The sequence below is a fragment of the Rhinolophus sinicus genome, chromosome 14 (assembly GCF_057876585.1).
Source record: "Rhinolophus sinicus isolate RSI-liver-muscle chromosome 14, RSI-T2T, whole genome shotgun sequence".
Classification (NCBI taxonomy): domain Eukaryota; kingdom Metazoa; phylum Chordata; class Mammalia; order Chiroptera; family Rhinolophidae; genus Rhinolophus; species Rhinolophus sinicus.
In genome coordinates this window covers 105,740,378-105,762,818 of record NC_142514.1, presented here as the reverse complement: position 1 = coordinate 105,762,818, position 22,441 = coordinate 105,740,378, and the positions used below count along the sequence as shown (strand labels likewise).

At 49.7% G+C, this 22,441-nt stretch overlaps 1 protein-coding gene across 4 annotated transcripts in view; it reads left to right on the top strand.

The window, feature by feature from the left end:
* Nucleotides 1–22,134, top strand: part of ZBTB16 (zinc finger and BTB domain containing 16) — a 184,488-nt gene extending 162,354 nt beyond the window's left edge. For 3 of the 4 annotated variants that reach the window (XM_074335449.2, XM_074335451.2, XM_074335452.2), the window contains exons 5-7: nucleotides 11,382–11,552; nucleotides 16,926–17,093; nucleotides 19,059–19,411. In XM_074335449.2, the coding sequence (XP_074191550.1) occupies nucleotides 11,382–11,552; nucleotides 16,926–17,093; nucleotides 19,059–19,288 (569 nt within the window). In that variant the 3' untranslated portion in view covers nucleotides 19,289–19,411. Of the gene's footprint in view, nucleotides 1–11,381; nucleotides 11,553–16,925; nucleotides 17,094–19,058 lie in introns of all 4 variants that reach the window. The other variant, XM_019753309.3, reaches the window with a different exon arrangement.
* Nucleotides 22,135–22,441: the final 307 nt, after the last annotated feature.

The following is a 22,441-nucleotide window of genomic DNA, read 5'->3' as shown; positions in this document are numbered from 1 at the left end:
TACTGAGTTGACTAAAAGAGAGTTTTAGCAATAAAATGTACTGGGATGAAATAGACTGGGCTTTCAGCCTTTCAGAAAGATGAATTGGGGGTACGGGCTGGGCGGGCAGGGGTTGGGCCTGAACTGGCAGTGACTGTGCACAGTGAAAAAAGAGAGTCAATTTCTGAAAAATTAAATTTGTTCTTTTAGTCCACCCTGGAATGAAAGTCTTTCCGCTGAGCAGAATGAAATTAAGACCACCGGGGTCCTACCTGTGGTCCTGCGTGGAAGGCTGCTGGCAAGGTGGGCACGGATGGGTGCTGGGGGACCAATGCCCACAGTTGAAGCCCAGGATGGGGCAGCTGGTGTGTCCTTCCCCCACTCCATGACTAGTTTTGGGGTCACACATACACTACATAAACAGGTGCAAGGTGTAATCAGGCTATGCTGAAACCCTGCTGTTGGTAAAACTTTAACTCGAGGAGCATGACCTACCTAGGTCCTCACTCTATCTTTGTGCAGGAGCTTTTTATATTTTAATTTGTTTCTGAATGTCTGCAAAACGAAGGTGTCTCCACTTTTCCCTGTCTGGCCATTGTCTGTAGTACAGTATGGGAAGGCCTGACAGTGCCTCTGATAGCCTCGTTACCGTGGGAATGAATGGCCACCACACTCTCAGGCTCACAGCCCTGCTTTTAATTGTTGACAGTAAAAAGCATTTAAATGCTGCTTAATTTGTAATCATCTTGGGGGGGGCAGGGGTGGGAACGGACAAGAAGAACCATTAAAATGTCAGTAAAATGAATACGTCCCTACCCCCCCTTTTTTTTTTTTTTTGGTTTGGTTTGGTTTATTTATATGGGGTAGGTTTTCTTTTCATTGCCCGATGTTTGTCAGATATTTAAATGTCTCTGAAACAATAAGTATTTCATTTATTTTGAATTTCTGTCTTCCCCAACCCCCACTTCCCTCCTCACCCCATTCTGTTGCTCTGGGTCTTTGTCTTGCCTCTGTCTATCTCTCCTCATCTGTCCCTTCTCTTCTATGTGGCCTCCTCTTGACTTCACTTCATGGTCTCTGGAATACATTGGGGTTTACAGGAAATTTTAAATAAGACCCCAGCTTCATTGTTGTTGGTTTTTCCCCCAAAAGACCCAGTTCTTCCCCAGGCGGCTCAGGATGACTTTGGAGATGCCTGGAACTAGAGAGTGAGTCTCTATAGAAAATGCCTTGTGCACAGTACAAGAGATGAAAGACCTGGTGATAACTTATTGTACAAATAAGATATTGGGTCTCATCTTCAGGGGGAACTTCTGTGCCCTCCCATGAAGCTCTGGACACACTGCTCAAAATGTAAGTGCCTACTGTGTATTGGGCACCATGCTAAGGAACTGAAAGCACTGGATTCAGAAGTGTGGTTCTCTGCTCGCCCTCTGCGCCACATTCACTGGTTGTCTTTTCTGTCACCCCAGTGCTGACACCATGGGAGAGAAAGCCTCTGCTCCCGATCCCCACCCCATCAGCCAGGCTCTCCCCCAGCGCAGCCGGGTTTGCAGGTACCCTCAGACCCAGAGACTCAAGAATCGCCCTTCTGGGTATATGGCCAGTTTTTAGAGGTACTAGCAGGTAACTGGTGGTCCCTTGAAAGGACCTAGTACGTTCTCTCAAGTCTTTCTTTCCCCACCTTCCTAAAAAATCCCTGTCTCACAGGGCTGTCGGAGAAAGGTTCAGAGTAATAGAACCAGATTGGCTCCTAGAAAATGCTCAGTCAAGGTTAGATCTTTGCTCTGCTTTGCCTGCGACTCTCCCTCTGAGTCTGACAGTGGTTCCTACTGAAGCCTTGAGATTCTCTTTAACTGAAAGAAGGCTGTTGAGGCAGACTTTGAAGGAGAAATGCCTGAAATACATCTCATCAGCATAAATGACTTTTCAGTTTTCCAGCACCCTCTTCAATAGCCTTAGAACCTAGCTAGAATGAGGGGAACCCTGGAAGAATCATTTACTTCTACTTTCATTTTTCCGATGAGGAAACAGGCTCAGAGAAGTTTAGTAACCTACCCAAGAGTGCACAGCAAGTTATACTGTCACTGAGCCAGGACTTGAAGACAGGCCTTATGGGTGAAGACTCCAGTGATTTCCACTCTTACACCCCTCTTCAACCGGAAGTCTAAGTGAAAGGTCACAGGAAAGGGTACGGCAGGAGGACAACAGCAGGATGATTACCCTGGCCTGTACATGCCATCCTGACTTCCTATCACACACTTCAGGGGTTCTTTTCCCAGAAGCCTCCAGGGCCAGATGAGTTAGAGACTGAGGGACTCTAGCTTCTTACAGTCTAGCTCTCATGCAATTTTGCAAATAGCTGCAGGCCTCCCACTGAAGCTCCAGGCAGAGGTGCAGAACTGAATATCTGCCAAGGAGGCTAGACTGAGGAAGGAACCCACTGTAGCTGTGTGTGTGTTTGCTATGCACCTACCCCAAAATGAGGGAAGCAGGGAGTCCTTTGGCTTTGGGTACCCAGAGGGTAGACAAGTGCCTGTCTCTCTTTTCTGAACTTTATTCCTACAGAACAAGCAGTGTAGGGAAACTGAGGAAGACAGTTCTCTGCATCGTGGGAGAAGTGCGTCCCTCAAGGCGGTACAATGCCCACCTGCCCGATCCCCCAGCCATCTCCTCCGACTGGTCTCATCTCAGAGATGCCCCTCCCGCTGCCAAAATGGGCAGTACCTAAGAGAAGCTTCTGTTTCAGATTCCCCCGGGGCTGGGCTAGGTTAGGCAACTGCGGGTGGACCCTCTCCTCTCAGGGCTGTTGAAGTTGGTCCAATTTTTCAATCGTGGGCCAATTAGTTTCACAAATGGGGGCCTCCGTGGTGCCAGGGCACATTTGTTCCGGGCCTGCGCACTGGCCGGGGGCCCATTGTCCTGCCTCCCACCCCCGCGTGGGCCCATTGTCCTCGCCCCCAGCGGGTGTTGCTCACCACTGATTTCTACAGGCAGGCATCCTGCGGGCTCCAGGCTGTGCCACCACAGCTGGCTGAGGTGCTTAAGGCCTTGGACCCCATGACCTTTGCCCCAGTCCTGCTGTCATTTTGAAAGTTACAGACCAGAGGGTTGCATACCTCTCCGGATTTACTTCCCACCCCAGCACACACACACACACACACTCACTCTTCTTCTTCCTCCCCCTGCTCTTGTGGTAGAAATTTAGATTCACTCTGGAATATCTGGAAGGGTTGAGGAGCTGGACTGGGAAGGGGCTGCGGTGGTAGGTACCAGGAGGGGCAGCTAATTTCTCCAGATGTGGAGGAGTTTGCTGCTTCCTTCCTGTGGCTTTTCAGCCTTAGTTACATATCCTGTGTGGAGCGGGAGAAATCAAGGAGTGTGTCCCCATCGGTGTGGCACTGCCAGGGATCCACGCCTTGGTTTGGCATCTCAAAATTGAGTTTGCCCTTGGCACCTTTCCTGCCAAGGGCCCATGTACCCTAGAAAGGGTGGTCCTGTGGCATGAAGTAGATCGAATGGGAGGTGGTCATGTAATGAGGCAGCTAAGCATAGACTTGGTCCTATCTTAACAGTTTACTCCCTCTTGCAAACTAAACTCAACTTTCCCTCCTTTCCTTTTTTTCCCATCTCTTTTCTTGTCCCCCTCCTCCAGTCTCTCCTTTCTTGGCTCGTTTGTTGGAGTGATTGACAAAATTAGCAAATCCATTCATGTTACTTTTATTATGCAGGTCTCAATAAATCCCCTGTGTCCGGGGTGCACCTTAATGAGCTAGTGAGCTGACAAATTTGTTTACTGTAGCTGGAGGTGCCAAGTAATGAAATGCACTTGTGTCTGCAGCTCACTGCTAAACAAATACATAGTTTTCTGGGAGCCAGCATTGCTAGCTGCTGCCTGATGATGCAGCCACATTCCCCGAGACTGAGAGGTGTGTGTGTGTGTGTGTGTGTGTGTGTGTGTGTGTGTGTGTGTGTGTCTGTGCGTGCGTGTGCATGCACACACACACACACACACACACACACAAGCACAAGCACTTTGAGACATGTAATCACTCACCCATCCATGGCTTAGTTTTAAAACAAATTTGAATCAGCTGTTCCAACTCCTCCCCTTTTTGGTTATTCATTAAGAATTCCTGCTCCCAGGACTAACAATTTGAAACTATAACGTTTCCCCTCTCCCTTGTGAAAATGAAAAATTATACAGATGTATATAGATGCCTTCCAAGACTCTAAGCAGGTAAGAAAGAAAGGAAAAGGGGTGTGGAGGGCTGGGCAAGGAGACTGGAATTGACAAGGCTGAAATTTACAAGAAGGTTAGATGCTAAGGTTTTTAGCTCCTGGCTTGGTTTGGGAAGATGTAACTGAGCACATGATTAAAGGTGCCCAGCAGTAGGTGACTCTGTATGCAGGAGACAAGCACCCATGCACAGGCCTGTGGCTAATTTGGTTTGAAGCAAGCCTCCCAAGATGTTTTCTTGGTCTTTTTTTACCCTTCCTGGGAGAGCAGCAGTAGGCAGTAAAAGAAACAGAGGGACTTGTCTCCCATTCTCTAGCAGCTGTCACTCCAGGGGTCAGTGAGCTGACACTTTTTGGGCTGGACAGGCTGGGCTCTCATTGTACCTGTAGCTAGGATTTGTGGGCGTTCAGGAGCTCAATCCCAAAGGGTCCTTCAACTTATGCCCAAGATGAAAACCAGAGAGGGGGCTCTTGACCCTTTCTCTAGTAGACCCTTGCAAAGGAGCCAAGCCCTACGTGATGGCACCGGAGGAATCAAAAGGCAGACACCCCTGCCAATGTCATGGGCTGGGCCTTTGGTTCCTTTGTTTGTTCTCCATCCCTCTCCCGCCACACCACTAACCTTCTCTATCCTCTTGAGATGCAGACAGAGCCTTCCTGCGTTTGGTGTGAGTCAGCCCTGGGCTGCTCGCCTGTGTCTGTCCTCTCCTGCTGCACAGTGGATGATGCAGCCCCACTGCGTATTTAACACGGCCCTGGGGGAGGGAGAAGGACGGGCAAGGGGAAAAGGTGGCAATTGCAGTAGTGGTTTTGGTGTTGTGGTTACCAGGGCTGCCCAGGGCTGGCGATGGTGTCCTAGAAAAGAGTAATCCTGGGGGGTCAGAGGAAGTAGAAAGACATGCATGAAGGACTTGGAGGTGGGGTGGAGGGTGGAAGGTGGGAGATGGTTCCATTTAAATCAAGGTTTTCGTACACCCCTAAATGTGACATTTTCTTCCTCTGGAGAGAAGAAGCTGCTGGAGGTGGCAAGGTGGGCAGCTCTTCCTTTGTTGGGTAAGGTCACAGGGAGCTGAACATGAGAAGCCCATCCGTGGTTCACATGCCTGCACACGCACACTCTGGCACATACACATGTAGCAGTCACGGCCAGCTTACCAGAAAAAGCCAGAGTATATTTAGATCCCTCTGCTCTTTTGATTAAGAAACTGCTTATAGCTGGAGATAATAAGAGCCTTGCTCCAAGAAGGTGTAGCACCTGAACATCCTCTCCAGCTGTGTACCCCTCTCATCCTGTTCCTTCCTTTCCATTAAAGAGCTAATTGGTATGGAAATGGTACAGGTGTAAACATGACAGTTTTTGTCTCTTATGATTTCAGACCCAGTCATCACCTGGGTGAAATAAATACCCTGCATCTATGTCACCCCTCCTGCCTCCTGTTCCACCCGTGCCTTGGCTTTCTCCCATTTTTTGGCTAAAATTAAACTCATTTTAAATTGGGAGTCTGTGAATCGTACATGCCGTGCAGCCAACACTGGCTGTGTTGCCCGTGGGGGTAGAGGGTGGGTGTGGTGTGGTCACCATCTCCAGAGGTAGAATTGATGCAAAGGGGGGCCCAGATATTTGCATGGACCCTGCCCACAGTACCCGGAACAACTCTTCACTCAACCTACCACACCCACTCCCTCTTCCTAGTTCCCATTCCGTTCAGGCAGGCACCCTTGGACCTAAGACTGAAGCCCATTCTTTCTTCAGAAGAGCAGAGGAAGTGCTATTCTTTGAGCTGGGAAATTCTTTCCTTGGGCCAAGGCTAATTTATATAGCAGATTAACATTGAAATTTACAGATTGCTAGAAAACAAATATTTATGTAGGGATTCCATACTCAAAAATGTTTGTCAGTTGCCTCATAACAGCACTATGCTGTCGGTGATGTTAAGGGAAGGTTAGTTATGAATGCCATTTCCTAGATGTAGGAAGGAGTTAAAGGGCAGCAGCTACCTGGCCCAGGGTCAGTAAGCCAGGACGGGCTGCCCCTTTGTGGTGGAAATGGGGTCTTCTGACTGTTTTACTGTGTGATGTGGTAAAACTGGTGCTTCTATGGTCTGGGTCTTCAGTTCTGAGCAACAGAGCTCAGGCTTGGATCTAAAACTGGAGAATCCTATCCAGCCCACCACACAGACATGAGGGGCCCCAAAGAGACAAGCTGCCTGCGGGTCACTTTATGTTCCTTGTTTCTAAAGAGAACCTTGCTGGAAGCTCTCAGTAATGGCTGGCTACATTTGGTCTATGCTTTCCCCAGCTCTAGCCGTCTGTCTCTCTGAACCATGACTTATTCTGCCCCATGTCCCCCCCGCCCCCCGCCCTTTGTGACTGCCCCACAGCTCCTTATTTATTTGTTAATGCACTGTGCAGTTATTGAGTGCCTACTCTCCGCCAGGCCCTGTGCTCTATGTTGGGGATATAAAGATGAAGAGAATAGTTCCTGCTTTGGAGGGCTTACAATCTATCTAGTAGGCAGAGCTGAATGTCAAATACAACACAGGGTGTTATGCTGTAATCGTGAGGGCTCGGAGGAAGATGTTCTTGGCACTGAGTCCTAAAGGGGTAACTTAGCCAAGATGCCTTCTCTAGGGTCAGCTTCCTGGAAGAAGCAGCCCAGATTCGATAAAACAACTTAGGCTTGGGTATTGTGCAGGGCTGCCGTGATCCGTAGCCAGGTTGTCCACTGCAGGCGGATGCCCAGCTGAGGGGGGTGGAGACTGGAATGCAGCCTATGTTACTCGCCAGAGCTGTGCACCCAGGCGGGGATGTGTCTGCCCAGAGGAAGAGACATGATTTTCTAATTCAGACAAAGGCGTCGTCTGGGTTGGCATTGCCTCTGCTACCACTTTATAGCTATAAAGCTTTTTCACGTGGGTGTTTTATGTGATGCTCTCAACAACCACACGCAGTACGGCAAGGATGGGCATAGTCTGGCCCGGAGAAGTTCAGTGACTTGCTCAGGGTCACAAGGCAAGTAAGTGGCAGAGCCCGGACATCTGTGCTTCTTTTGTCTCCCTTTGGTCATGCTGACCATGTGATTTCTGAAGGTCTTTGGTAATCAGTGGAGGCCCCTCTCCCCTAGCAGGGTCTCTCTGTAGCAGAGGCGGGAGCAGCAGGTGCCTCAGGGGCTCAGGAGCTGAAGGGAGCAGACTGTTCTAACATTGCTGGGTCCCTTTGCCCCGCCACACATCTCACTGCAGCTAATGAATTGCTAATACAATTTTCTAGATAATTTTATTTCCATAGTCCCACATTTTAATGTGTTTCCAAAAGCTAGCATGTATTTGCTTAATCTCCCAGTGTAATAGAATCTGCCCTGACTCATCATACATGCGGACAATCAGCTAGGCAGAAACTATGGCAAATTGTTTAATGACTCAGATCAGGTCTGGAGATTCTTAACTTGCGTGCGCCAATCGCTTTTCTTGTGTTTTGTTCACTTCTCCCCCTACCCTTTTCTTTCTTCTTTTAAAATATTTTTCCATTCTCTCAGCTGTTGGTCTCCAGACACAAGAATAGACAAAGTAGATTCGTGATGTCAGAGCCCCCTTCTCTTCATCTCTGAGCCTCAGGTCAGGTATCAGTGGCCAGGGACAGCCTCTGTGCCTTGTAGGATGTCCCAGGAAGGGGCGAGACCATTGGAGGCACTTTGTCACATTTTCTTTCTAGGTGGTGCTGTATCACTTTAAACCTGTCGCCAAGGTGCAGAGCTGGCTGTCTGGGTCTGTAAGTGCACCACGCTTCCCGACTTGAGCCCAGGCCCCAGGTCCTGCCCTGTCACCTTCCTGGGTTTCATTCCTAGACTCCTTCCTCCTCCTGCCTTCACAGCCCCCATCCTAGTCTGGTCCCCACCCTGCTCTAGTGCTAGCACAAAAGCCATCAGCTCTTCCCTGCTTCCAGCCACTTGCCACTGCTGTAGGTCCCCATGCGACCCCCAGGGTCGCTGCCCTTACACGCTGGTAGGATAATGCCAGCACCCACATCCGTTCGTGCCCTGCATTGCCTGTAGAATTAAGTCTAATCTGTCCCGTCTGGCAATACGGCCCTCTGTGATCTGACCCCCAATAACCTTCCCTGCTTGTCGCCATCCTCAGGGCCTGTCCTCTGTCCCTGCCAGTTCTGAAATTTGCTTGTGGTGTTTCCTTAGCCTGGCTCATGTGCCCTACCTCCTAGTCCTCGGCTTCTCGATGCTCCTCATTTCTCAAAGCCCGTGAGAAAAATCTTCTCTCAGATCTTCTCCCAAGCCTCTTGAAGTTACGCTGTTTTATCCTCTGGCTGGTATTTTACTTGTCTGTGTCCCCGCGAACCTGGGACCCTATTCTCTGGATGATTTCAGCATCTCCCTTGTCACCTAGCACAGTGTCTGTACTTGGTCATGTTCACTGGGTCAGCTGAAGGACGTGAGGTGGCTTTAGGCCGTCCCAAGAAGGAGGGATGGCATAGTGGGCAGCTTCCAGGGGCCTTGGGAAGGGCAAGGGAGCAGAGTGCTGCAGGAGTCTCAGTCTGCCCTGCGTGGTGGTACCAGCCCGCAGCGCTCCTCGGGGCCTGGCCTTTTAGGGCAGGGTGTCCCACTGGGAATGTCATTCAAGACCTTCTGATCCAGGCTCCTTCCAACCTGGGGAGTTTAGGGGATACATAAGGAGAAACCTGGGCTTTTAAAGGCTATGGCTTGCCTAGGAAGCCTGCTCTGTCTTACCGATTTAAAGCAGCTCTTTGACATCTGGCTTAATTGGAGTTCACTGTAGGGTGAGGTTAGGGGCAGAGAGGGGGCTGGTACTGGGAAGCCCTTGGGATGAAGCATCCAGGACTCCCGTGTCACACAACATTTGGCAGGTGGCCTCTACTCATGGGTATATTGACCATACTGGACTGGGTTTTCAGGACTCACTGTCAGCCTGTGGTCTGCTTCTGCCTGGGCAGACCACTTCCCTCAGTGTGTCCCCTGCAGCAAGTGGAGCCAAGTACCCCGGTACCTCTCAGAGAGCTTGCTGGCTCCCAGAGAGTTATGCCTGTGACTCCACTTCCAGTGCACTCCTCTCGCCCAGGTTCTCTAAGCATTGCTGGAGCAAGCCCTGGATATATTGGAGCTCCTGAACCAGCCAAGTTGGAGCTGGCTTGCTGGTGTTGTTACTTTGCTCTTCGAGGAGAAGCCCAGACAGATAGGTGGCAGACCCAGAGGTAGACATGGGCCCAACCTTGTGGTTTCTGAAACCAGACCGACCTAGGCATTTTCAAATCTCAACTCTGCCTCTTTCTCACTTTGTGACCTTAGGCAAATTATTTAATCATTCTGTTTTCCCATTTGTAAAAAGGGGGTTGAGAATGCCAGCCTTGAGGGGTAGCAAGTGTTAAATGAGATGACAACATGGATAAAGCACCTAGCGCAGCACCTACATCAGTTCCCTTCCCTTCTGCTCTTTGAGGCCAGCATCAAATCCATGCCCTTGTTTGTATTCTGTCTCCCTGCTCAACCTTCCCCGGACCTGGCTGCAGGCAGTGCAGGTGGAGCATGGCTGCAGGTGCCTAGTGTCTGGAGGAATAGGAGGGAGTGAGAGGTCTTGCCTTTCCACTAGTCCATCCCACACCCAGCCATGAATGGGACTGAGGTGGAAAGAACAAACCTCCCACTTGCCTTCTCCATTGGTGGAGCAGGGAGGCAGCCAGGCTCTTCACGCTGACCTTCTCTTCACCCCACTTTCCACCAGGAGCCCCCTGATTCCACACTGAGCAGGCCACAACTCCTGGCAGCCAAAGCTCTGCCCCTCCCTCCCCTCTGGGTTGGGTTGACAGATGCCAGGCCTGCCCACCTTTGCTGTTGGTGTCCCTCACACAGGGCTGAGCACAGGTGATATTGCCCAGATGCCAGCAAAAAGATAGGCTTCGCAGGGGAGTTCACATGCTTAAGGAAACAGAATCCAAAATGGTGGGCAGGGAGCCACCAGTTAGGACTCAGATGGGAGGGTTTGGCTGCTTCCTCAGGTGCTGCTGTACCCAGAAAGGCCGTAGTCTAGAGCAGCATTGGTTAGGGGTTGATAAGCAATAGAAAATGGTAGCCTGGCTCTGTGTGTAGAGGGTACCTACCTACCTGTGCTTCTGATCAGCATAGACTGGACTGAATTAAATGAAACGCTCATGTCACTCATTAGCTTAAAATCCTTTGACAATTGCCCACTGGTCTTGGGATGAAACCTAAAGCTCTTAATACGGTTTTCAAGACCCCACATGACCTGACCCCGTCTCCTTCTTTGGCCTTCCCCTCTACTCCCTGCCTCTGCAGCTGCGTGGTTCTTCTGTCCTCTGGCCTGCCGTGTTCACAGCTATGTTTTGTCTTCCAGGAACGTTCTCCCCATCCCGCCCCACCCCACTGACCCAGGGATGAGACCAGGGACTTTGTATAGTTTTCCATGGTCACATCCCCAGTATCCAAAGACAGTCCTCCTTATAGAAGGTACTGAAGTAACATTCGTTGAATGAGCGGACCCTTAAGATGTGTGCTTTCATGAACGGAGAAGTGGTTAAAAGCATAGAGTGTGATGTAAGTAGCATCCGGAGGGGACTGGCATCCAGGCTGCCGGGGTGCGCACCCCAGCTCTGCTGCTCAGGAACTCCCGGGAACTTTGGACAAGTTACTCATCTCTCTGTGCCTTGTTTTCCTTAACCTGAAGGGTGAGGCTGTAGAGCCTACATTTTGGAGATAGGGTTTTAAATTAGTTACATTCAAACAATGGCTGGCAGATGTTCTCTGCGTTATTGTGATTCCTCACAGAGGCCACCTTGATGTCCCACCTCTGGTATATGGCAAGTACCACACCTTCGACACCACACCCCATACAATTGCTGACTCCCATGTGCTGTTGTGACATGTTTGATGAATGCCTCTCTTTCTCCCACTAGACTTTAGGTTTCATAAGGACAGGATGTGCATTGATTTTTGTCCACCACTGGGTGACACAGTGGGGGCTCCATCAACGTTGCACGTCCCGGACCTCTTCTGGCTTTGCCCCTGAGCCTGGGGGCTTGGGGCGCGAGTTCTCATGCTGGCTCTCGCTCCAGCCTGGAGGGGTAGAGAGAGGCTTTGTGTCCCACCTTTCTGAGGCTCTCCCTGCTTCTGTCTCCCACAGGCACAGACATGGCTGTCTTCTGTCTGCTGTGTGGGAAGCGTTTCCAGGCGCAGAGTGCACTCCAGCAGCACATGGAGGTCCATGCAGGCGTGCGCAGCTACATCTGCAGTGAGTGCAACCGCACCTTCCCCAGCCACACCGCCCTCAAACGCCACCTACGCTCACACACAGGTAGGCCGGTCTGGGCGACAGGTGGATCAGGGTTTCTGGGAACCAGTGTCTGGATTTATATCCAATAGCAAAGTGGAGGTGCCTGATGGAGTTGGCCTCCAGCCCTTCTTTGCTCAAGGGTTGGGCATGGGTGGGAGTTGGGGGCTTCCATAATACAGGTCAGTGTTGATAGTTTTCCCCATCCCACCTTGTGGACCTCACGTTCTCTATCTTTCTGTGCTCAACAGAAAGGGTACTCATTAGCAATGTAGTCCTGAGTCTCACCCGCAGAAACTTTGATTCAGTGGCTATGGGGTGGGATGCAAGACTCAACATTATTAATAAATACTCTGAGGTAGGTGGACCCAAAACTCATTTTGAGAACAACCTACCTGTTTTGTCTCTGTCTCTGCCACACACCCCTTTCCCTTTCCCTGGCCCCACCCCAAGGATGCACACTCCTAAAGTCAGCCTCAGGCTCTTGAAGGAATGTTGCAGAAGTGGTCCTAATTTCCCCACACTAACAGAAGCACATTTCCTATACTGGGGGCTTACCCTCGTTTAGGGGAATAAACAGTGAGCCATGAAATATCCCCACTTAGCCAGTTCCAGAAGATGGGGGAGAAGAGGGTGAGTCAAGGGGGCTGGGCCAGGTGCCACCACCCTCTAGGTTTTAGGGATGGAGCACTTGGTCTGTGAAGGCCAAGAGGCATTTGCTTCCTTGCAGCAGCCCCTGATCACCTAGCAAGGGAATGGGTGACTTAAATTATTTTTTTTCTCTACGACAAAATTGGGTCCTCGCTGATTATATGACGGTTGGACAATTAAGTTCGTGAACTCATCCTAGAAAAAGTGCTACACACCTCATTGCTGAATATCACTACAATCACCTTCGAAGTACTCCCCTTGGGAAGCTATGCACCAATGCCAACGCCTAGTCCACCCTTCAAAGCAATTTTGGAACTCTTTTTCTGGAATGGCCATCAGAGCTGTCGTCGTATTACCCTTGATGTCCTGAATGTCATCAAAATGTCTTCCTTTCAATATTTCCTTTATCTTCAGATCAGGAGAGTAGGGAGGGTGTTTCAATACAGTTATTTGTTTACTGGCTAGAAACTCCCTCACAGACAGTGTCGTGTGAGCTGGTGCATTGTCCTGATGCAAGAGCCATGAATTGTTGGCGAAAAGTTCAGGTCATCTAACTTTTTTATGCAGCCTTTTCAGCACTTCCAAATAGTAAACTTGGTTAACTGTTTGTCCAGTTGGTACAAATTCATAATGAATAATCCTTCTGATACCAAAAAAAAAAAAAAAAGGTTAGCAATATCGTTGCAACAAGTTCACGAACTTAATTGTCATGCCTTGTACGAAGCTAAAGGACTGCCCATTTCTGAGTCTGCATGTGTCTCTAACTTGTGTTTTCTGTCCTGGGTTTGAGCTGAGAGGTAGTGATGGGACGGGGCCAGGAAGACAGACAGGCAGACTCTATACCTGGATTGGTAACAGTGTGTATGTTCATGTGTTGGAAAGGGAACAAAAACTGTGTGTGCCTCAAGACAGGGATGGTTGAGCACTTTCTCTCCTTATTCTTAAATCATAACACAGCTCTGGGTTTAAGTATGCAGGCCATGCCTTTCCTGGGTGACAGGCTCTGCTGAATAAGGGAGGCTTTATTTATCATGGACTGAGCGGGCCTGTCCTACCAGCAGTGGGCGTCCTCACCAAGGAGCCTGCCTGGGCTCTCACTTCTGGATTCCACTCTATTCAGGGGAGCATATTGCCTTAGCATTACCAGATTTGCTTAGAAGTCTTCAGAATTGCTGGCATAGGGCGGGGGGGGGTCCCATGCCGATAAGGACTCCCTCTACAGTGACTGCATAAGCAACCGCTGCAGGTATATGCACCTTCCTGTGTCCACAAATTCAGCCTTATCAAAAATGGCATCACCTTCAGTCACATCTAAGGACGCTGCTGGGCCAAATCTCTTGGCTTCATGTGACTTGAATGACCCCGGCTTTGCTAAGTCTACCCAGGATATGTACTGCTCTTCTCAGACCACCTTCAAAGAGCTCGGATATCAAAATGCCACCTGCTTCTGTGTCAGTCGTGGCTCAGATCTGTGGGAGGAGCTGTTTCCAGACGTACTTTGGGAGAAGCACTTGCTTAATCTAGGAAATATGGAACGTGTACACTGCCTGTGCACACATGCAAACACCCATCGATTTCCAGACCAGTGAGGCCTGTACACACAAACCATATACAGGCTGAGCACCCTCCACACACAATGCCTCATTAATATTCCGTTTTTCTTGGCCCATTTGCTGCTGGGGCCTGGTGTTTAGCATCAGCAGCTGTGTTTGGTAGGTTAGTCCAGCCGCGTTCTTGGCATTGATGGGTCCCTGATTCACACGAATCATCATATAATAAACTCTCAGCTGTGCTGCAGGGAGGGGTTTGAGGAGCGGACAGAATGAGACTGGGGTGGCCAGTGCCAGGGAAAGCACCAGGTAAGGACAGACCGCTGGGGTCACAGGTGCAGTGGGCAGGCCAGAGGGGCTCTAATTAGTCTCGTTTGTCCTACACTTAATGTCAAGCTCATTAAAGAGGCTACAGAGTTAATCAACACACCACAAATTGGATTTTGAGTTCTGCAGCCAGTTTTGTGTACATTATGGCACGATTAACTCTCAGGGTGAGGAATTTAGGCCAGGTGCTCGTGCATGCACACGTGTGTATGTGTGTGTGCACGTGCATGTTCTTTTTTTTCCATTACGTTCATTCCTTTCCCTGGGCTGACTCTGGAACTTTCCTATTTAAACTCATTTACCATGTGATCTACTTCATAATTAAATTCATAAAAATCTGATCAAACAAACCTCTCTGTCTTAACCCTTTGTTTTTTAAACTCTCAGGGCCCCCCTCTGGAGGGGAAAGGCACAGACACTGTTTCCCCCCAGCCAGATGGCTGCCGATGTATGTTTTAATTACCGGCTTCGGCTGAAGTCTCATGTGGCCATTTATTTATTTATTTATTTATTTATTTATTTATTTATTTATTTATTTAAATCTCAATGAGTTTACTGAATCTTTGATTACAGTTGTACTCGTTGCTGATTCAGTAAAGAGGGGGAGGTGGATGCAGGCAGGGCTGTGTGTGCAGCAATTTATACTGAGAGTGGCATGCAAGCACAGGGATGCACAGACTGACTGTACTCTGTTAGACACACAACTAATTAGGACCAAGGTCTACACAGGCCTCTACTCCCCTTGGTTTGGATGGGGCTGGAGGCTGGGGACCAGGCAGTAGGCACAGCCCTGGCAGCGAGAGGATGGGCAGGTGCCAAGAACCCGAGGGCTCAGTTCATCCCCAGATCTGCATGTGAGGGACTCACTGACCGTGCTTCAGCCAAGGCAGTTCCCCAGAGGTTTGTCAGAACTGGTACGGAGAGGTAACTCTGTTCTCTGAGTTTCTCCTGTCCAAATCCTCATTGGAAGTGTTCCCACCCACTCCTCTAAGCCCTCGGTGCTTCTTAAAAATCTTCCACCCATGAGAGAGCCTGCCAGTGGGCAGACCCCAGCATCCATTCCCCACAGAGCCTTTAAAACCCTTCAGAGCCATCAGGAGAGATGAGAATTTATGTGGGTACAGGGGCCTGCGTTCAAGAGGGGGGAGCTTGGGTTCGCAGCCTGAGGAGGGGAGAGAGAGAAGAGAGTAAAATACAGTTTTAAAGAGGAAGTGAAGGCACAGGCACGCGAGTCTATAACGAGAAGGACAATTTATGCCCAGGCACGAGTGCAGTTTGACACGGGGATAATGAAAAAGCGTAGGTCATTGTGGATGACTTAAACCTTCAGCCGCTGAAGAAAATGTATGAAATGCAGAGGACATTACACGGTTGGCAGCCCCGCACATCTGCAGAGGGACAAGTGAAATACAGTGGGCCATTCTTTACCATAAACTGTGGTTGTTGGAGATGCAGCCCAGAGAAATTGTAATTACAGTGACAAGACGAATCAGCGATATTTAAATATTCATGAACGAAGTCTGGGGTGATCAATCTATCTTTATTGTCTGTGCCTTCACTCCTGTAATAAATAAGTAGCTGAAGTCCTCACCTTTCATCCCCCAAAGACCCACTTTGGGTACAAAATGAAAAATAGTTAACCCCCACACCCTAACCCAACCTCTTGCCCTCCCGGGGCCATAAGAGTAGAATGCACAGAAAGGAGGCTAGTGGGCATAGATTCCAGGCCCAGGAAAGGCAGTTCTCCCCAAGTTTCATATACCCAGCATTTCCTGGGTGTCTGCTCTGGATCGTCCCTATGCTACGTACTGAGGCTACGAGGCTGAACGAAGCTCCCTTTTTACCCTAGAGGTGCTTCCTAGAAGCACGGTGGGCATAACAGCACATACAGTATATCACGTCAGTTAGCAGTCTGGGAAGTGTCCAGTCTCCAGACTTGAACCAGACCAGAGTCTGAATCCTGACCCAGCTACTTACTAGCTATTTGACCTTGGGGGCCACGTTTAAGCATCTCTAAGCATCCATTTTTTTTCATCTATAAAATGAGAATAATAATAATATCTTTCTTGTAAGGTTGTACAGTGATTATATGATATGATCCATGTGAAGTTCTTAGTATAGTAAGTAGTGTGCACCTAACAAAAATACGGGCCACTTTAATTAGAAAGTGCCATAAAAATTATACTACTCTGGTCAAAAGAACAAAATGCTAGGTTTTTCTTATCTTTGGAAACAGAGAAGATAGTGTAACTAATTTTTCCTGGGGGACTCAAGGGAAGCTTCCAAGTGGGTGATGTATGAGCTGGGCCTTGAAGGATGACTAGGAGTTCACCGGGGAGAGACGAGGAAATCAAGCGGAGAGAATAGCTGTGCAAAACTGTGGAAGAAGGAAAGAGCAGAAGGCATTTTGGGGACAATGTTCTCATTGTTCCCCAAATTGGTGGGATGTTTTTGAGGGTAGAGGAGTCAGGCTGGAGTGGCTTTTGCCCCTAACCTAAAGGAAAGGAAGAGAAAGTAGCATGAGAAGCTGGGGGCCAAAGTCTCAAAGCTCCCAGGTCTGCTCTACACTTGGGGAAGCCTGTTTTCTGGGGACTGCTGTTCATACCTGAACCAAATGGGCTGTCTTTTCCCAAGACTGGCCCTTGACCCTTCATGACCACTGGGCCACAGTAAAGTATGGACGTGTGTAAACACATGGGCTTCCTGTTTGTGCTATGGGTGCCTGAAGACGGTGGGGGTCCTTAAGTCGTCTTTGCAGGTGGTGAATGCAGGTAGTCTCAATGCTCCTCATGCACTGAATGTGCCCTACTGACCCCTAAAGTGGGGTCAGGGGTAGACAAGAACCTGAACCAGCTCTTTGTCCCCACAGGTGACCACCCGTACGAGTGTGAGTTCTGTGGCAGCTGCTTCCGGGACGAGAGCACACTCAAGAGCCACAAACGTATCCACACGGGCGAGAAACCCTATGAGTGCAATGGCTGTGGCAAGAAGTTCAGCCTCAAGCACCAGCTGGAGACACACTATAGAGTGCATACAGGTACTGAGGGCCAGTGAGGGCACCTGAGCTGGCTCTGGAACCTGGGTGGTGGTGGGGCACAAATGGTTCCCCAGAGGAGCTCAAGTGAGGGTGGTCTGAGTCTGAACCAAAGAGTTAGAACAGATTCTGTTACGAGTTGCTTTGTTGACTTGAGTGCCACTGCCTCCTTGCAAGGCCGAGACAGACATTGCTAATCAATCACAGAACACTTTCCATGAGCTCAGACTGGCCCCCTAGGCAGCCATACTGATAGTTAATTCACAGATGACATGGAAGATGATACCTATTCATGAATCCTGAATTAAGGTTCTCCAATTAGCTAAAAGTAAAGGTTAGGATTGGTTTTTTTACTTGAGGGTTAGAGTAAGGGCACTGATTTAGGTTATGATAAGTGTTGGGAAATTGTAAGTTAAAGTTAGGTTCTGAGATCAGAGGAGCAGATATATTTAATAAAACCGCCATATATAATGTTTTACCGTTTCAAAGGGACTTCACGTTTCTTTTTATGTAAAAGAAATGTTAGGTACTGTTTTCCCTGGGGTCTGAGGACAGAACAAGTGGAAGTGGTCCCAATGTCTAGAACTGCCAGAGTTGGGGGCAGCGGAATGCTGGATGTGGCCTGTACCTACTTGTGAAAGCCAATTTTGCACATCTCTTTCCAACTCCAAGTTCAGTGGCATGACCTGGGTTGCTTAACATTGGCTGTGGTGGGAGTATTCACAACATCGCCATGCGCAAATGCTACAAATCCAGGCTCTGAGGGGAACCAGTTGTTCCACATTTATCACCAGTACACCACTGGTCAGGGAAAGGTTTTCAGAAGGACTTCCTCTGAGGATAAGAGGTGGTAGAAGGTAGTGGAATCTGGCAAACTAGGAAGCCTCCTCTGATTAGGGGGGATAGCTGTCCTTTGCAGAGGAAGGAGAGAGGTGACCTCTGGCAGAGGAGTGGTGGGCAAGGAGAGCAGTAAGCAAAGGATATGTGTTGTCATAGTTCAGCTTTCTTGCCTCCAGCATCAGCCGGAAGGAGAGGATAGGGTGCTCGTTGTTGACCACTGGAGTGACCCAGAGGATTCCCCAGAGCCCTGGGGCTTCCTTAGCCCCTTGCTGCGGATGTGGCCTGGCAGGTGGATCATTAAATGCATTGGCAGCGACTATTGTAAATAGCAGGTCGATAGTTAGATCACTTTGGCTGTTCATTACTTCATTATTTGCTGGGGCCGCTGCACGGAGGAGTATCAATAGTGAGATGGCTGGCCAGTTAATTACTATATGGAAACAAGGTTCCCTCACACCCTCTGCTCAGCTCCAGGGGACTCTAACAGAGGGGAGGACGGGTAACAGCTAGAGTGTGGCTGTGTTCTCCCAAGTTCTCTGTCCCTCCCCCATTCTAGCCCCACAGGGCAAGGCAGAGTCCATTATAGGTTCTTAGAGCCTTGAATGACTAGAAAGCCCCAGATGCAGCATGTTTAAAGGACGGGGTTCCCTCAGTTTCACCCCATCCCTACTCCCTACCATCTATTGCGCTGAAAGGACTCCAACCCCTTCTTCCCCCTGGGAGGAACTGTGCTGAAGAGCCATCTGCAAGGATGTTAGGGGCCTCACTGCCCCTTTTCGAGACCTCCATTTCATTTCTTAGGAAGAGAAGGGTCTGTGCCTTTGGGAGAGTTAGGCAGAGCAAGGCAAGGGGTTAGCCGCAGGCATTAGCTACCTGTGTCTATTGCAATCAGTTACAGCGAAATGAGATGAAAAGTGTAGGTCCAAGTCGCACGGGCCACATTTCAGGAGCTCAGTTGCGTATGTGACCAGTGGCTATCATACTGGACAATACATCCACGATCATGGGACATTCTAGTGGAAGGTGCTGAACTAGAGGGACATTCTTCAGTTAGCCCAAGGGTGCACCGAGGGCCTGGAGCATCGCTGTGGAGGCCTCACAGCCTCTCCCTCTGCCCTCCTTCCACAGGTGAGAAGCCCTTTGAGTGTAAGCTGTGCCACCAGCGCTCCCGGGACTACTCAGCCATGATCAAGCACCTGCGGACGCACAACGGCGCCTCGCCCTACCAGTGCACCATCTGCACGGAGTACTGCCCCAGCCTCTCCTCCATGCAGAAGCACATGAAGGGCCACAAGCCCGAGGAGATCCCACCCGACTGGAGGATAGAGAAGACTTACCTCTACCTGTGCTACGTGTGAAGCCAGGCCAGGCGGGGGCTGAGTGGGAGCGAGAAGAGACGAGTTAGAGCAGGGTGAAGTCGAGGAAGGACTGTGCGAAAAACAGAAAAAAAGAAAAGGAAAAAAAAAAAAAGAAAAAGGAAACCTGATAGCTGTCTGGCCTTGGATTCTCTCTGGGGCTCCAGGTAACCTGGATGCCTGGCCACTGCCCCTTCCTGGGGCCTCCATCCCTCCTCTCCTGGCTGGAGGTTGGCCTGATCTTCTTGGGTGGGGGTGGAGGTGGTTTTGTTCGGCTCAGATGGTAATGTGTTTCTTTTCCCTCCACCCAGACTTTTTTTGTGTGCAGAAATGGAGACTAGGACGGGGGTGAGAGCCAAACAATCTCTGCCAGCCTTCCTCTTACTACTCCTCAGAGGATAGGGGCTGGGGAGGAAGAAGGGGCAACCTGCAGATGGTGGGGCTCGGCTGTGTCACCGGTTGACACTCAAAATGGCAGCTCCAGTTTGCAGGGGGCATATTGGGGTGGGGAAGGGCCCTCCTTCCCTTCCCATCACTCAGTTCATCTGTCGCTTTCCTTTGCTCTGCCACATCTGGGTGTCCCCTCATGGTCTTCAGGAGCCTCACGGCTCTTCTCCCCTCCCCCAGCTGCTTGCCCCTGCCTCCCCTTAACTCCTGTCCTCCAATTCCAGGGGGCACCCAGCCCCTCATGGATCTGGCAGGGTCTCCCTCCTCCTCTCTCCCTAGTGGGGAAGCTGTGTCCAATCGCAGAGCCCCCAGCCCCACTCTTTACTTCTGAGAACATAGAATAATAGAAATGAAATACCCCACTCTCATCAAGCCGTCATGAGTGAGATTCCTGCTGAGCTGCTTTTACTTCCCAAATGGAAAGACATAACAACTAAATACATGTGATCCCACCAAACAAACAAACAAACAGGAATCCCTACCTCCCACCCCTAGCTCAGTCCCTAGGAGAAGGGATCCCTGAGAGCACTTGTCCAAGGGCAGGCTGTGGAAGTCCTCCAGAGGTGCCCTCCATCTGTCCAGGGGTCCGGTAGCTGGCCAGGGTAGAGCACTGTGAGTCTTTGTGGGGACCCTTTGAATACCCCAGACTTGGTAAGTCAGCAAAAACCCAGGTCCAGAGAGCGGCACAGGCTTCTTGGCTTACAGGACCCCCCAGTCCACAGGGAGAAGGAAGAGGAGGAGGAAGAATTGTTGAAAGTGCTTTGGCCTTGTGTTAATATGTTTTTGCTTCTTTTCTGTGTCCCGGGTTCCCCTGTTAGCACGTTGTACTTGAATTACCTCAGTTTTTTGTGACCTCATGAGCTTTTTTAACCCCTGTTATTTCTTTTTTGGTTGGGGATTGAAGGAATGGGGAGGCTGTTCTTTTCTGTTTCTTGTGTAAATTAATAGTTGGTTTAATAGACTTCAGCTGGCTAAGGCCCTCCCCATCTCCAGGCGACCAGCATCCCGGCTGGGAGAAGCTGTCCAGAAGGATTGAGTTCTCAGGATCTGAATGTGGCGGGTGGAGGGGGAGTGTACTGGGGGCCTGCGGAGTCACTGTTGCCTCTGCCCAGGGCATGCGCTGTGCCTAGTCTAAAACCCTCTGGACAAGATCCCCCCGTTCTTACAATTTGCTGGGTCATTGGCACTTGGGGGCCTGTGTTATTCAGATCCTTGGAACCATGTGGCCCCACCTCTGTGTACATTATCATTGCCAAAATGAGTCTATTTTCCTGGCTGGTGAGGGATGTGCCAGTCTTGGTTCTGTTGCTTTGGGGTGGGGGTGTTGTTTTTCTGAAAGCTACCTCTTATGTTCGTCCAGCTCTTCTTTTGTCCCTTTTCTGCCTCTTGTTCTGCTGCTCTGCACTCCCCTTCTCCCCAACCTCCCCACCCTGAATTTTGGAAAGCATATTTGCAATATTTGTGTTCACCGTGGGATGGGCCCTCCGTTTCATCTCATGCTTTATTTGTAAGAGTTCCATTGTTGTTGTTTTTTCCTTTCTCTCTCTGAGAAAGTTGTGGCTGCGTTTTTATCTTAGGTTTTAAAAAGTGGTTTAGGGAAGCGGTTTGGGGGGAAGGGGTTGTGAGGAGTATAGAGAAGTTGGAGGGATGGGTGCTGCTGTGACCACCCCCCTGTCCCTTGCCCCATCCCTCCTGCCCTCCCCTGCAATCTAGCCCACCAAATCTGAAGGCCTTAAAAATTGTGTTGGGGGTATATTAATTGGGGGACTGTGTTACCAGACGGTTCATTGGGGATGGTGAAGGAGGGAGGATGCTGTTTTGCAACTGTAACAGTGATTTAGTGCTTTGGAAAGGAAAGAAAGTTAAACTTGAAATGGGTGACTAGAGCAGTTGTGTCGTGTTTATAATGTGAAAAGAGGGAAATCTTGTGGGGGAGAAGCAGTCTGTAAGAAATCATTATGCACTATTGCTTCTCCCCCCCAGTCTGGGAAGAAAGGGGGACTGGCTGACCCTCAGGGGATGTGTAAATCCTAGAAAACAGTGTTTTAACAGCAAGTTGTCATTCAACTTTGGTGGGGAAGGAAACAAACAAAAAAACCTATTCCATAGACCTAGCTGACACCTCTCACTCTCCCCTACCCTTCCCACGAAGCCTGGGTCTCCTCCCCTGTTCATAAAAGCTGAGAGGGTTGAGCTAATATTTACAAATTGTAATATTTTTGTAATGTTTGTTAGTTCCTTCGTCAGTTCTACAGGACCTTGCCCTTCCCTTTTGTAATGTGAATAGGAAAAAAAAAGACAAAAAAAAAAAAAACCTACCACCACCACCACCACCACCAAAATCTCCCTCTGTATGTGTGTACGCACGTGTGCTATTTGTGTGTGGTTGTGTGTTAAATCACTCAGCATTGTTGTAATCTGCTGGTGCAGCATTGGATGGTACTAAATCAGCACCGGTCTGCCCCCACCGCCCCTGAGGGGTGCTAGTAGGGAGGCAGGGAGAGAGGTTCAGGGCATTGGTTTCTGAAGGGTACTGGATGGGGGACGGCTATAGCTATACTTGGTTTGCTCTACTCTCCACCGCCACAAAGCCCTCGACACCCTGAATAGAGTCCAACATGTCTCTTTCAGCTTCCTACTCACGAAGACAAGAATTCTGATCTTGCTAAGACCTTTCTGGCCAGGCCTAATGGCCAAGAGGAGGCCAGT